This window comes from Cynocephalus volans, chromosome 10 (genome assembly GCF_027409185.1).
Source record: "Cynocephalus volans isolate mCynVol1 chromosome 10, mCynVol1.pri, whole genome shotgun sequence".
In the NCBI taxonomy this organism is placed as follows: Eukaryota; Metazoa; Chordata; class Mammalia; order Dermoptera; family Cynocephalidae; genus Cynocephalus; species Cynocephalus volans.
In genome coordinates, this window is record NC_084469.1 from 56688256 (window position 1) to 56704250 (window position 15995).

Sequence of the window (15995 nt, forward strand, 5' to 3'; positions counted from 1 at the left end):
GGGTGATGATCATAGTAGTCGCCACCTCATAGCAATGTTGTGAGGCTCCCCTGAGTTAATCTATGCAACGTGCTTAGCATACAGTGAGGTTCAGAGAGCGTTTGCCTCTCCATAGCAAACATTATTTTTGTTCTCTCTCTCCAGCATCTGGATAACCACCCCCCTCGAAGACCTCCCTCCCCCACGGCACTGCCTGATCTTCCTCCATCCTGAGGGAATCTGATCTACTCCACACCCTGCCTCTTCCCCTCTCTGCCCCCATCATCCCCTTAACATGCGATCCCTTTATTGCTGCTGGTCGTCCTGCTGTCTGCTCCTCCTTTTCTCCTTGGGAGTCCACGAGGCCCCAGGGGCTCCCAGCGCTGCCCCAGAGCATGTCCACCTGTCCTACCCAGGTAAGTGTTCATGACCCCTCCCGATGCCTCTTCCAGAGAGGACTAAAGGTGCTTCATTGGTTGGAGGACTCAGGAATCCCACCTTGATTGCTGTGGAACCCCTGGCTTGTGCTTGTTTTTCCTGAGACTCAGTCGTCTGCCTCTGTGAAATGGGGATTATAAGCAGTGCTGCACCTGGTTGCGTGGGAAATGATTATGGTGCCCAGCCCACAGTGAGTGCTCTCCTGCATTTCAAAGGGGGCTGCTGTTGGCCTTGCTCTTTGTGTCACTGTCCTATCTCTAGAACCTGACATGTTAGTGCACGGCAGGCCCTAAAATCAGCTGTAGAAGAGATCAGTGCATGAATATTACAGAACTAGGTTGCCCAGCTCTTTCTCCATCCCTCCCCCTCTTCCCCACAAGGCTGCCTCCTGATCCTTGATCAAGAGTTGTGGTGCACTGTGAGGGTAAGAGCTTGGACTCTGGACCCTCTGCAACCATACTAACTGGATTTGGATCCCAGCTTTGCTACTTATCTGCTGTGTGACCTTGGGCAAGTGCCTTTACCTCGGTGGCTTCGGCCTCCTCATCTGGACAATGGGGTAATATTAGTGCAATCTCACGGTGAGGAGTAAGTGAAGTGGCAGCACTGAGCTTGGCGTGGAGCAGCGTGGAGAGCTTTTGTCTCAGGACCCCTTTACACTGCTCAGAACTATTGAGAACCTCAAAGAGCTTTAGTTTATGTGAGTTACATCTACCAATATTTGCCATATTGGAAATTAAAACTGAGACATTGAAAATATCTATGAAGTCATTTAAAATGAACAATAACAAGCCCCTTCTCTACGAGTATTGATGTAAATGACATGTTCACGAAAATAACTATATTTTACAAAAAAAAAAAAAAAAGAAATTTAATGAGGAATGTGGCATTGATTTACATCTTTTTAATCTCTTTAATGTCTAGCTTAATAGACCAAAACTGGATTCTCCTCAGATCTGCTTCATCTGTTGTGATGTTTTGTGATATGTTGCTTTATGATTTATGTGATTTATATGATCTGTATGAAGAAAATCTGGTCTCACACAGACACACGGTCAGAATAGTGAGGAAGATTTTTTTCTCTTTTCTGGGTGGCTGGCTGTGACCGTGATGTTATAAGGTAGTGCTCTAACCAATTGAACTAACCAGCCAGCGTGAGAAAAATTTTAATAGGAGATTCAGATAATTGTGGCTATTCTTCTTTGACACTACATCAAAACTTAACACAGTTTTTTTTTTTTAATTTTTAAGCTTCTTATTTTGAAATAATTGTAGGCTTACAGAAGAGTTCCAAAGATAGTACAAAGTTTCTGTGTACCCTTCACCCAGTTTCCCCTAATGGTAATCTCTTACATAGCCATGTTACCATTGTCAAAGCTAAGAAATTCACATTAATACCATATTATTAACTAAACTTCAGATCTCACCAACTTTTCCACTAGTGTCTTTATTCTAATGCAGAATTCCACATCGCATTTAGTTTCTAGTCTCTTCTATCTGTGACAGTTCCTCAGTCTTTATTTATCTGTCCTTGTTTTTCATGTTCTTGACACTTTTAGAGAAGACAATTCCTTAAAGGTCAGTTGCAGCGTGGAATCAGAAACCACATACATAACCAGGTTGGCCTTGGACGAGGCACTTTGCCCGGAGGCCGCTATAAAATGTGAAAGACAATAAAATCCATCTCTTGGTGCTGTTGTGAAAACCCAGTGAGATCACAGCTGTCCTTTTGTGTCCTACACAATAATAATAGCAAATATACTCTCACTGAACGCTTCAGATGGAGAACTCACTTGACCTCCACATTGACCTTGAGCTGTTGGTACTATCATTACTCCCATTTTACAAGAGTAAACAGGCTCACAGAGGAAAAGTCTGAGCCCAGGTCACAAGGTCTGGAATTTGAATGTAGGAAGGTTAGCTCAAGAGCCCACAATCTTTGTTTTAAAATTTAAAATTTTATACTAATTTTAGATTTAACAGAAAAATTCCAAAAATATTACGGGAGAGTTCCCATCTCCCCCTCACTCAGTTTCTCCTGATGTTAGCATCTTAGGCAACACAGTACAATTACTAAAACCAGGAAATCGACAATGGTACATCACTGTTCACTAATCTACGGAGCCTGGTTGATGGTTTATGGGCCTGGAAACGGTTCGAATTTCACCATTTTTTTCACTGATGTCTATTTTCTGTTCCAGGATCCAATCCAGGATCTCACGTTGTGTTTGGTTGTTGTGCCTTCTTGGTCCCCTCCAATCTGTCGTGTATCAGTCTGCTTATTTTCAGGATCTTGGTATTTTTGAGTACGGATCAGTTATTTTGTAGGATATCCCTCATTTTAGGTTTGTGTGATGATTTCTCATGACTGGAATTAAATTATGTGTTTTTGGCAAGACTGTCATAGATCTGACGTTGTGTCCTTAGTGTCTCATATCAGAGGGTTCATGATGTTGATATGTCTTATTGCTGTTTCTGGTGATGTTGACCTTGAGTGTTTGGTTAAGGAGTTGCCTGCTGGGTTTTTCCATTATAAAGTAATTATTCTTTCCTTTATAGTTAATAAATATCTTGGGGGGAGATTGCTCAAGACTATGCAATTCCTGTTTCTCCTCAAATGTTCATCCACTAGTTTTAGCATCCGTCAGTAGATTTTGTCCGTAATAGTCATTAGTGTGGTGTTTGCCTAATTGTGATTTTCTAATTTTTTTTTTTTGTTTTATTCCTATATAAAGATGAGTGGTAAGGGGATCTTAACCCTTGACTTGGTGTTGTCAGCACCACGCTCAGCTAGTGAGCTAACCGGCCATCCCTATATAGGATCCGAACCCATAGCCTTGGTGTTATCAGCACCGCACTCTCCCGAGTGAGCCACGGGCTGGCCCGTGATTTTCTAATTTTCTAATTCCTCTTTCCATCTAATTGAAATTTTATTATAAGGAGGACCTTCCCTCCTTGCTTCATTTATGTATTTTTTTCAATTATTTATTTATATCATAGAGTCATGGATATTTATTTTTTTCTGTGAGTGAAAGTCCAATACTATTGTTATTTATTTATTATTGTTACATATTGTCCCGTATTTGGTCTCTTGGAATTCCTTCAGATTGTCTTCTGTATTCTTTCAACAAGCCCCTATCATTTTTGAGTACTTCCTTGCTTTCCAACACCATAAATTATTCCAGTTTCATCTTGTATATTTCCTGTCCCATATTTGGAATCAACTATTCTCCAATAGTCCTAGTTCGTTTTACTGGAGAATGGGTATTTAGAAACCAAGATCTGAGCGCTACGTGTGCTCATTGCTACTGGGATGTCATCGTTTCTAAGTCCTCTTAACAGATCAAGGCAACACATGCACTTATACTAACACGCATATTCACACACATATATTTCTGCATTCATCTATCTGTATGTATAGGTAGATTTGTGTATCTATCCATATATATTTAATATATATTAAATACTGTGAGATTTTACTGATACCTCTGATTTCAGTCCAACACCAAGGGTTTATTTTAGCCTTCCTTTTCCTTATTTGTAACTTCTTTCCCCAACACTGAGAAAGCTGACTTACTACCTACAATATAATAACTTATTCAATCCTAGTGTATGCATAAAGCAATTTCAGAATTGCTTGCCCATATCCCTGTGAGAAACACTTACTGACTAGATGATAGTGTTTATGAACAGTCCTTTTTGTTTTTAGCCTTACAATACAATACCTAGTTAGGACTCTGTTTCCAGTTATTTTTCTTCCCTATCCCATTCAGTTTACTTATATTACTCATTTTTAAAAATATAGTTAATATAGTTAGTTGCATTTGTTAGTGTTTATATTCCATATTGGATTTCTCCTATATCTCGTGTGGTTTTGTTTACTTTTTGGGTGTGGAAAAAACATAAAACAGAACTATAGTTCTAGGAGTAAGAATTATATAAAACGATGGACTCAGAGAAGTGTCTCTCTTTCCTCATCCCTGCTAACTGTTCCCATTCTCGCTTTTTTCTACCCCACCTCCCACCCACTCTTTGTAAGTAACCCATCTCTTTACTTCCTGGGGCATCCTTCCTGTATGAGTCTGTTTCTGTTGCTTACAACAAAATACTTGGAACTGGATAATTTATAAAGAAAACAAAATTTATTGCTTACAGTTTTAGAGGCTGAGAAGTCCAAAGTCCAGGGAACACACTTGGTGAGGGTTTTTTTTGGTGGTAGCTTTACAGCAATGCAGGGGTTTCAAATGGCAGAAAATGGTGGAACAGAGAGAGACTAACCTCTCATGTGTTCTTCTTTCAGAGCCCTCAGAACCATGTCCATGGCCACCATTTTTAATCCGTTTACAATGTCATGGTCCTACAACCTAATCACCTCTTCAAGGCCCCACCTTTCAATTACCATATTAGGATTTCCCACACCCCGCAGTTACGGTGGGGATTTAAGCTTCAATGAGGTTGGGAGGGCATCCAATCTACAGCACTTCCCGTATTTTTTTTGTACAAACGAGTAGATACCTGTGCATTTTCTTATATCACTTTATATTAAGAGTATTTCCCGTATTTTTTTTGTACAAACGAGTAGATACCTGTGCATTTTCTTATATCACTTTATATTAAGAGTAGCTGACTATACTCTTGTGTACTTTGCTTATTTTGGCTCAACAACATGTCCTGGAAATTCCATAGCAGGTCATAAAGACTGTCCTCATTCTCTTTTACACCATTTTTTAGGTGTTTTTTAGTCATTCTCCTATATATGGGCATTTAGGTTTCCGACATTTTGTAATTACAAAGAGTGCTGCCATGAATAACCTTGTGCATATGCATTTTCATGTTGCTGGAGGAAGAACCCATGCTTACACTATGCCACCTGGAATTTTTAAAATCTTGATTTGGTTGCTAACATTTAAGAATTTGAAGCTATCACTTAACAATCTGGATATGCTCCTGGGTATACAAACCACTGTGTAAAAATTTACTCTAGAAGTCCACAGATTTGGTGGTACTGGGCCTGCTTCCTGCTTGGTGCCCACCACCAAGAGCTGGGTTATGGTTGCGCCTTTTAGATAGAGCGAGGTCTACAGTTTGCAACATGCTCCACAACTCCCTGCTGTCTTACAGCTGGCCCTTGTCCCCTTTTATGCTATCTAGCTTGTCTCCATGAATCAGCAATCCTTAAATGATACCATGTGTGTGCAATGTTTGGCACAAGTCCTCTATGCAGTAAATACTACCATTAATAATATTTGCCCATATAATTGTACTAGACACTATTTCAAGTGCTTTACCTGTATTTATTCATCTAAGCCTCATAACAGCCTTATAGGATAGGTACTATTATTATTCCATTTTACAGATAGGAAAACTGAGTCTCAGAGAGGTGAAGGGACTTGCCCAAGGAAAGCGCAACTTGGAAATGGGGACTGCATTTGGGAAGTTCCTGAACCCGTGTCCTTAACTACTAAACGTTCAAGAGCTGTTCCAATTAATACCGCTCACATTCTCTGCACATTTCTCCGCATTCCCCGCCGCACTGCCCACCCCCTCTGTTCCTTTCTCCCCAGGAGAGCCGGGTTCCATGACTGTAACCTGGACCACATGGGTCCCAGCCCGCTCTGAAGTGCAGTTCGGGATGCAGTTGTCAGGGCCCCTGCCCCTCCGGGCTCAGGGCACTGCCAGCCCCTTTGTGGATGGGGGTATTCTCCGGCGGAAACTCTACATACACCGAGTCATGCTGAGAAGGCTGCTGCCGGGGGTCCAGTACGGTAAGAGGGGTCCCAGTCAGAGGAGTTGAAGGGGAACAGGAGGAGGAGTGGGCTAGAAGCTACTACTGGCAGGTGGCTCAGGCTGGGCTGGCAACTCTTCTGCTTAGTCACGAGCCTGTGGTATGAGACCCTGGGATGAAAATGGAAAGCGCTGGGGAAGGTGGACAGAAGGAACATGGGTCAGCCCCATCCGGTGTCCCCCGTTTCCTCCCCTCCACCAACTGAAGATGGGTGGGGGCTGGAGGAGGGGTCCTGGGGTGCTCCCAGCTGACTGTGACCTTTTCCTCTCCCCTCAGTTTACCGCTGTGGCAGTGCACAGGGCTGGAGCCGACGGTTTCGCTTCAGGGCCCTAAAGAATGGGGCCCACTGGAGCCCCCGTCTGGCTGTGTTTGGGGATCTGGGGGCTGACAACCCGAAAGCCCTGCCCCGGCTGCGCAGGGATACCCAGCAGGGCATGTACGATGCTGTTCTCCATGTGGGTGAGGCATTGGCAGCCGTGCGCCTGGAGATCTGATGGGGGGAGCGTGGACAGGAGGCAGTGCCAAGACTGTGGAGGGGCTGGGGCGGGGGCTGCTGTGGCTCTCAAGGGGTCTACGGTTAACTAGATTGCCCAGGTAAAAATTGCCCAGGAAAAATCCCAACGCAAGCACTGTTGCTATGAGCATCGGTTTCCCCTGTATGTTATTCTTACTAGAGGTAAGGCTAGTTCAGAATTCACAGGACAGCTGTGATGACTAAATAACTCAACACTGCCTGTCATGTTGTAATTGCTACTTAACTGTGTGTTATTATTATTGCTGCTGCCACCGTTATTATTTGAGGGGACAGGGAATGAGATGGGAGATGGGGATTGGGGCCCATATGGTTCAAAGTACAGACTCTAGAATCAGGCTCTCCAGGTTTGATTCCTGGATCTTTTTTTTTTTTTTTTTAAAGATGACTGGTACGGGGATCTTAACCCTTGACTTGGTGTTGTCAGCACCACTCTCAGCCAGTGAGCCAACCGGCCATCCCTATATGGGATCCGAACCCGTGGCCTTGGTGTTATCAGCACCGCACTCTCCCAAGTGAGCCACGGGCCGGCCCTGATTCCTGGATCTTCATTGAACAGCTCTGGGCCTCAGTGGGGATAATAGTAAGACTCACTTCAGAGGGTGTTTTGAAGATTAAGGTGATCGTGTATGTAAAGCTATTGGAACTGTGCCTGGTATAAATTCAGTATCAGACTCTATTGGTCTTAACGTTTTTGTTCTGGGAGGGGACAAGATGGCAGACAGAGGTGGGGCTGGTGTGATCAGAGCACAGGAGACACCATGGTCCTGAGGGGACATGTGGGTGGGTGTGAGGTAGGGATTGGGGAACCAGGATGGTTCAGAGGCCAGGGACTGCACAGCTCACACCTGAGCAACAAGGTATCTCAATTCTGACTAAAGCAGAGCTGGGTCTGGGTCCCTACTGTCTCTCTGCCTCCCGCCTCCCAGGAGACTTTGCCTACAACATGGATCAGGACAATGCCCGCGTTGGGGACAAGTTCATGCAGCTCATTGAACCTGTGGCTGCCAGCCTGCCATACATGACATGCCCTGGGAATCATGAAGAACGCTAGTGAGGACCAAGGGCTGCAGGGGTGGGCAAGGGCCAGATCAATGAAAATAGTTGTGTCCTTCTTAGTGTCTCGCCCTAGTCCTTTGTCCTGAGTATCTCATTTGTGGTAATGAGAGGAGAGGAGGGGTGAGCCGGGAGCCAGACTCTGGCCTGACAGTGGGGTGGTGGGAGCAGGGCTGTGGCATCCCAGCCCTCACCCCCGCTTACTTCTTTTCTTCCAGCAACTTCTCTAACTACAAGGCTCGCTTCAGCATGCCGGGGGACAGTGAAGGCCTGTGGTACAGGTAATCTGGTGGTGCTGGGGGACTGACCTCTCTCCCCTGAAGGATGGGAGATGCAGAAGAGACTGCATCTCTGACCTCTGCCCTTTGACCCCTCCAGCTGGGATCTGGGTCCGGCCCACATCATCTCCTTCTCCACAGAGGTATATTTCTTCCTCCATTACGGCCGCCACCTGGTACAGAGACAGTTTCGCTGGCTGGAGAGTGACCTCCAGGTAACCTAGCTGGAGGTCCCCTTTATTTAGCCCTTTGGCCAACCTCCCCTCCCCCTCAACCCCCACCCCCTGTCCTCACTCTGGGCCCTTCTCTTTAGAAAGCCAATAAGAATCGGGCAGCGCGGCCCTGGATCATTACCATGGGTCACCGGCCCATGTACTGCTCCAATGCTGACTTGGATGACTGTACGAGGCATGAAAGCAAGGTGAGGACCCTCCCTGGGAGGTGGGGCAGAGGCACTGAGAGCCCAGTGGAGGTTGACCCCAGTCACCCCTCACCTCCTTGCTTCTCCTGCCCAGGTCCGCAAAGGCCTCCACGGCAAGTTGTATGGGTTGGAGGATCTTTTCTACAAATATGGTGAGTAACCCCAGCCCCGTGCCCCACATCTCATCTCTCCCTGACTCAGGGGCCTGATCCCCGCTCACTCTGTCTCAGGAGTGGACCTGCAGCTGTGGGCTCATGAGCACTCATACGAACGGCTGTGGCCAATTTACAACTACCAGGTGAGGCACATGGAGGACCCACATGGCTGGGTCAGCATGGTCAGACCCCCTGGGCATGGCCTGATGTGACCCCCCCCCACTTTGTTCCCTTTTTCAGGTATTTAATGGCAGCCAAGAGATGCCCTACACCAACCCTCGAGGCCCTGTTCATATCATCACAGGATCTGCTGTGAGCAAGGCGGGGAAGGGTGCCTTGGCTTCTCGCCCCTTGCTGCTTATTGAGGGCTGACCTTGTACTAGCCTGGGTGCCACGTCTTTTATGCAGTTGACATCACTTAATCCTCAACCCTGAGTTTAGGTACTACTAGTAGCATGCCCATTGTACAGATGTGGGAACAGGCTCAGACAGGATAAATATTTGCTCAAAATCACAGGTTGAATAAGTGGCAGGGGTGGAGGGGCTTGCCCAGTCTACTGGATGGAAACAGAGGCAGAGGGCTGCTGCTTCTCCCCTTCCTCCTCCTCCCCCTCCCCTCTCCCTCCTTCATTATTATTAGTATTATTATAAGTAAACTACAGACTTTATTCAGATTCCACCAGCTCCCTCACTAGTGACCTTTTTCTTTTTCAGGATCCCACATTGCATTTAGTTATCGTCTCCTTAGTCTCATCCAATCTGTGACAGTTCTTCAGTCTTTCCTTGTCTTTCATCATCCACACTTTTGAAGACTCCTGGCCAGTTATTTTGCAGAATGTCCCTTGATTTGGGTTTGTCTGACGTTTTCTCATGCTGAATTCAGGTTCTGCATTTTTGGCAAGACATTCACAGAAGTGATGTTGTCCTTGGTGCACTCTACCAGGGGGAGCCTGACGACCACGGGTCTCATTACTGGAGGTGGTTCTCTGAATCACCCAGTTAAGGAGGCGTCTGCTGGGTTCATCTACCACAGAGCTACTGTATTTCCCTTTCTAATTAACAAATACGTATCTTGGGGGAGATACTCCTCCCACCTTCACCTGCTAATTTTAGAACCCATCAGTGGGTCTTGCCTGCCACAATTATTACTGTGGTGTTCTAATGGGGATTTTCTATTTCCCTCATTTTTCTTAGATATTAATTGGAATCTTCCCGTAGGGAAGAGTTGCACCTTTAGGTGGTTAATTATTTATTTATATCAGTATGGACTCATGGGTAATTGATTTTATTCTGTGGGTTATAATCCAATATTATTATTTATTTTGATGCTCAAGTTCCTCCAGCTCTGGCCAGTGGGAGCTCTGTCAGGTTGGCTCCTGTCCCCTTTCAACATGTCCCCATTGTTCTGCGAGCACTTCCTTACTTTCTGGCACTCCCAGATGCTCCAGGATCATCTTGTGTTTTCCCTGCCCAGTCTTGGAGTTAGCCTCTTCTCTAAGGACAGAGGGCTTATTTTTTAAGCCAATTCTTACAAATGGTGAAGATCAAAGTGAAAACCACTCTTGATAAAAATTCAGATGGTGTAGAGGGCAGGAGGTAGACAGCAGCCGCTCTCAGTCCCACTGTCAGTAGTTACATCTCTTGAGTGGCATTTTAAAATGTTCTCTGCATATACAAACGAGTAATTGTCTAGATAGTTACTGTTATCACCCACTTTTCAAAAATGACTTGGATCATGCTTCATATCCCAGTTGTTCTCCACCTTAGTGCGTGTCAGGATTATATGGGAAGCTTTTCAAACTCCAATGCCTGGGCCCTACCCCAGACAAAATACTAGAATCTCTGAGGGTGGGACCCTGGCATTGGACTCCCCTTTGTAGCCACCCCCTGGAGCAGGAAGTAGAATGTCGTCTGCACCAGATGCCTTCCCAGTCAGTCTCTGTCTATAAGTGATCGCTATTCTGATTCTTACCAGCACAGATTGGGTTTTTCCTTTAATTTAAAATTTTGAAATTAGGGCCGACCCTGTGGCGCACTCGGGAGAGTGCGGCGCTGGAAGCGCAGCAGTGCTCCCGCCGCGGGTTCGGATCCTATATAAGGGTGGCTGGTGCGCTCACTGGCTGAGCGCGGTATGGCCGGTCACAAAAAGACAAAAAAAAAATTTTTTTTTGAAATTATTTCAGACTTACAGACAAGTTGCACAAATAATACAAAGACTTTCCATATCTCCTCCACCAAGATTTACCAATATGAACATTTAACCACATTTATTTTAATCTCTTTCCATTTTATTCCTATTTTCAGATCCAATCAAGAGTTAATTGCAGACATGATGCCTCTTTACCCCTCTGTCTGTTTTTCCTGAAAAAACAGGGACCAGGACCTTCTCTTACCTCACCACAGTATAATTATTAAATTCAAGTAGTTAACATTGATAACAGGCTGTTATCTAATCTACGGACCTTATTCAAATTTAGCCAGTTGTCTCATTAGTGTCCTTTAAATCAAAGCAAAGAATTTATTTTCCAGTCCAGGATCTAGTCTAAGATCATGTGATGTATTTAAGTGTCCTGTCTCCTTAGCTTCCTTTAATCAGAAACGTTTCCCCACACTTTGGTCCATCTTCATGACCTTGACAATTTTGAAGAGTATAGCAAAGTTGCTGTGTAGAATATCCCTCAATTTGGATTTGTCTGATGTTTGCTCGTGATTAGATCGAAGTTATACGTTTTCGTAAGAATGCACAAAAATGATGCTGTGTTCTAGGAAGTGTATGATGTCTCCTTTAAAGCCCTTTGAGCTTCAGATTTCCCAGCTGAAAGTGTGCTATTGATCTGGCTCTTTATTGATGATATTCGCATTGAGCACTTGGTGAGGGCAGTGTCTGCCAGGCCTCTCCACCGCAAAGTTACTCTTTTCTCCTTTGTAATTAACAAGTGTCCCCTGGGGTGATACTCTGAGACCGTGCAAATGTCCTGTTATTCCTCAGACTTTCCCCACTAATTTTACCATCCACTGATGATTCTTTCTTCAATCAGTTATTACAACGCTGCATACAGAATGGTAATTTTTCTAGCTCCCTCTTCCTCTCTGCTCATTTACCTTGCTTTCCACTGCAAGGATGAGCACTCTGTCTGCCCCAGCACTGGTGTTTTAAAGAGGTTTCTTGGTGGATCTACCGTGCAGCCAGGGTTGAGACCCAGAGATTTCTTCTGTTCTTTGAATTGCTTTTCCCCCTTAACAATGCATCTTGGCCATCTTTCTTTCTGTATTACCCTGCTTGGTGATGTCTATGCTGTAATTTATTTAACTCACTCCCCTGATGGGTATTTGGGTGGCTTCCAGTTCAGGACTTTTACAGAAAATGCTGTAGTGAACAGTCTTCTACAGCCATGCACTTTTCTAGAAGTCAAAGACCTGGGGCCAGGGAAGGCTGGCTGGGTCAAAACGCTCAATTGTGAGTATTACTGTGGCCAAATCTTAACTGACACTGTCTTCTTTGGGGGCGGCAGGGTCCCGGCCTGGCAGGATATTTCTGCTTCCCTGCAATTCCTCACCTGCCCCAGCCCCGGGTCTGACGCACTCTCCCCCACAGGGCTGTGAGGAGCGGCTGACCCCCTTTGCTGTCTTCCCACGGCCCTGGAGCGCTGTGCGTGTGAAGGAGTATGGGTACACGCGGCTACACATCCTCAATGGGACCCACGTCCACATCCAGCAGGTGTCTGATGACCAGGTCGGTGAGGGGCGGGCCCAAATCACTTGCCTGAGCAACCAGGCCCAGTGTGATCTGGAGCTGAGCAGTTAAAATCTTGGCCTCTAGAGATGGAAACCCTGTATTCAAATCCTGCCTCTGCTACTTACCAGTAGGGTGACCTTGAACAACATAACCTCTTTGAGTCTCAGTTTTCCTATCTGTGAAATGGGGATGATAATAGTTTCCACTTTACAGGATTATATGGGGATCAAATGACTTATATGTCAAGTGCTTAGAACAGTATCTGGAACTTGGTAAATCATATAGGTATTTATCATTGCAAGGCAGGGGAAGGCAAAGACAGGTGATAGGAGGCAGGTGGAGGGAAGACAATATGATGTGTGTGTGGTAGGGGTGGCTTAAGGTTAGGTGGATATGAATAATAACGGCTCACCTTTATTTTTGCCCTTGTAGTTTTAAAATAATGATGATAATTGTGATTTATTGAGCACCTACTGTGTACCAGGCTCTGGGCTAGTTGCTCTCTATTTAGTAGCACTTTAATCAATATGACAATCCCATAGGGGTGGATTTTCTTCCCATTTTATAGATGAGGGAACTGAGGCTCAGAGAAGGGAAGTAATTTTCCCACAGTCGCACAGCTGGAGGATGGCAGAGCTGCGATCCGACTCCAAAGCCACGTGTCCTCTACAGATAAGTACCATGTACTGAGCAGCACATGCACCAGGCCCAGCCTTCTGTTTGCATCACCTTGTTCAGTTCTCATGACAACCCTGTGAGGCCGTTCTGTCATCCTGCCCATTGTGTAGATTACAGAAGTTAGGCTCAGGGGGTCAAATTCTTGCTTAAGGCCACACAGAGAGTGGATGCACTGAACATAAACAAAGGTTTGTGTGACTCCAGGATTTTTGCTCTAATAAAAACAGCCTACACTATACAGTCCTTGCCATGTGCTAAGCTCCCTTTTAAGTCTTTTACAAATATTATCTCATTTAATTGCCACAATGTTTAGGATAGAGGTACTATTATTATCATCCTCACTTTTCAGATGAGAAAAACTGAGGCTCAGAGAGGTCTAGCAACTTGCCCAAGGTCACACAGCCCATCAGAGGCAGAGAAGGGATTTGAACCCAGGCCACCTGGCCCCAGAGTCCAGGCTTTAAGCCCTCACTACTTTCCCTGTTTTTGTCCCTTGCAGGATGGGAAGATTGTGGATGACGTCTGGGTGGTGAGACCCCTGATCGGACGGATGATGTACCTCTAGTGATGGGGGCAGCTCCCGTCTGGAACCCTAGGCTTTGCTTCCTTGGCTGGTGTGATCACACTGCCCAGGTCTAGGTGGGGAGTCAGGGCAGGCCCTGATTCCCCTGCCCTCTGGAGGCCCCATGTGGAGTGGACACAGCCCTGCGGGAACTGGGGCAGCTCTCCCTCCTGGAGAGGTGGGAGTCCTAGCTGGCCATGGAGGGAGGGCAAGTGTGCAGGCACAGAGGGAAGCAGGGCAGACCTCAGCCAGTACAGCCCCAGCCTCCTGCATAGCACTGACTGCATGGGGGGCCCTCAGGGCCTTGGGAATAAAGAGACTTTTTCAGCTGTGGCTCCGTGGACTCTGCACATTTGCTGGAGATGCCCCCTGGGCTGGCTCCTCTGCTGCCCACCTGGCAAGGGGCATCACCAGCCCCAGGTCAGCAAGGTGGGCACAACCACCATGACACCACTCACCAGCAGGTGGCGTCGGTGGCTTTTTCTTCTGATCCTGACCCTCCAGTCAACCCAAAGCCTGACTTCTGCTTCAGTGGCCCAAGGAGTGCTACCCAGTGTTCCTTGTGCCTCAGTTTCGCAGCCTGGTACTGTCTTATCTGGGAAGAGAGGAAGTGTTAACACTCCTGCCTTCCAGCTGGAGCAGCTGACAAGCCTTAGAAGCTACCAGACCTGCCAGTTTCTTCCCTCTTTCCTTCCTTTCCTCCTTCCTCTCTTTCCCTTCTTCCTTTCATTTATTGAGCCAATATTAATTGAGCATCTACCAGGTTCCAGGCCCTATTCTCAGTACTGGTGAAATAGCCATGAACGAGACAGAGATCTCTGCCCTTATGGAGCTGACATTCTAACCAGGGGTTCAGACAATAAACATGATACATAAGTAGGTTACAAAAACAAAAACAAACAAAAGAAACAGTGATAAGTGCTCAGAACAGGCAGGGGCGGGGGAGCAGGGAGACTTCACTGTGAGGGTGACATTTGATCTGAAGGAGGTGAGGAAGGAACCAGATGGGTGGACATGTGGGGAAAGACCATTCCAGGCAGAGGAACAGCCAGTGCAAAGGCCCTGACATGGAAATGTGCCTGCCCTGTTGGAGGATCAGTGAGGAGGCTGGTGAGACCAGAGCAGAGAGAGTGAGGGGGAGGATGGGGATGAGGGCAGGGAGGAGACAGGGACAGATTGTGTGGGACCTTGTGGGTCACAGTGAGGACTTCGTATGGAGTCACAGGAGGGCTCTGAGCAAGTGTAAGACGCAGCCTGACTCCAGGAGTCTCAGGCAAAGGCTGGGCTCCGGCCTCAGGGCCGAGGGCTGCCCCCAGGAAAGCCTATGGGTTTTCAGCCTGCGGGATGACCTCTATCTGCTCCTCCATCGTGCTGTGTGGTTTCCGTCTCCTCAAACTTCTCACCCTCCCTCGCTCAGCCCAAGGCACACCGGCCTCCTTGTAGTTTCTCGGACACACCAACCTCTTTGTCACTGTAGGGTCCATGCACTGCCTGCTGGCCCTTCCCAAGGTGCTCTCCCCAGCTCATTGTGGGTTGGCACCTTCTCAGCCTTAGGTCTCAGCCCCAGTGTCCCCTCCTCAGAGGCCTTCCCTGGAGACCCCAGCTGAAAGAGCCTCAGCTGCTCTCGGTCCCGTCCCTGTTGCCCTCTGTCCTCCAGTTCTCTCATTGATTTAACTTGTTCTCTGTCCGTCTACCCTGCTGAGCTAGGGGTCTGTGAGGGTGGCGACCAGGGCCATTTCGTTCCTTCATGATTCTATCACTTGTACCAAACCCTCCCAGGCCCCTTTTCAGGCTGGGTTGGGGCCCCTGGGCTTCCCCCATCCCAGCTCTGCCCCAATCTGGGTTGTTTCTGTCTGAGGATGGGTCTCTCTGACTCCCCGACTGGACTGTCACCCTCAGAAGGGCTGGGCCCAGGGCTGTGCCCCAGCATTGTCCAGTACAAGATAGATGCTTAATAAATATTTGTTGCCTTAATGAAGGCTGCCACATGCTAGGCTCCAGCCAAGCAATGCCAGGGACAGCAATGAATCAGCCCCATAATCAGTTATGCCCTCTGGGAGCTCGTAGGCAGGCAGGGAAACACAGTTACCCAACCCAGGTGACAAGCAATGAGGGAATGCTATGGAGGGGTGGACCAAGCCCGTGAAGTCACACACTGGAGAGTTATTACACTCTGCAGCCAAAGACTGAGCTAGGGCATTGTGTGGGCCCAGTACATTCTATCCTGAGCTGGCCAAGGCTGGGGACATGCCCAGCAGGTGGGGTCCACAGAGGGCAAGGCCTGCACTGGAGCCAGATGGAAGCTGGGTTCGAGTCCTAGCTCTGTCACTTCCTGTGTGACCATGTCAAGTCACCATCCCTCTCTGAACCTCTGT

At 46.9% G+C, this 15995-nt stretch overlaps 1 protein-coding gene across 1 annotated transcript; it reads left to right on the forward strand.

Annotated features, from left to right (window-relative positions):
* Window positions 1-274: 274 nt before the first annotated feature.
* On the forward strand, window positions 275-13623 carry ACP7 (acid phosphatase 7, tartrate resistant (putative)). The gene is made up of 12 exons (XM_063109887.1): window positions 275-395; window positions 5982-6182; window positions 6479-6661; window positions 7664-7787; window positions 8009-8071; window positions 8169-8283; window positions 8382-8489; window positions 8584-8641; window positions 8720-8787; window positions 8885-8956; window positions 12240-12377; window positions 13558-13623. Exons 1-12 carry the CDS (start codon window positions 275-277, stop codon window positions 13621-13623), a joined length of 1317 nt encoding a protein of 438 aa, XP_062965957.1.
* The last annotated feature ends 2372 nt before the right edge of the window (window positions 13624-15995 follow it).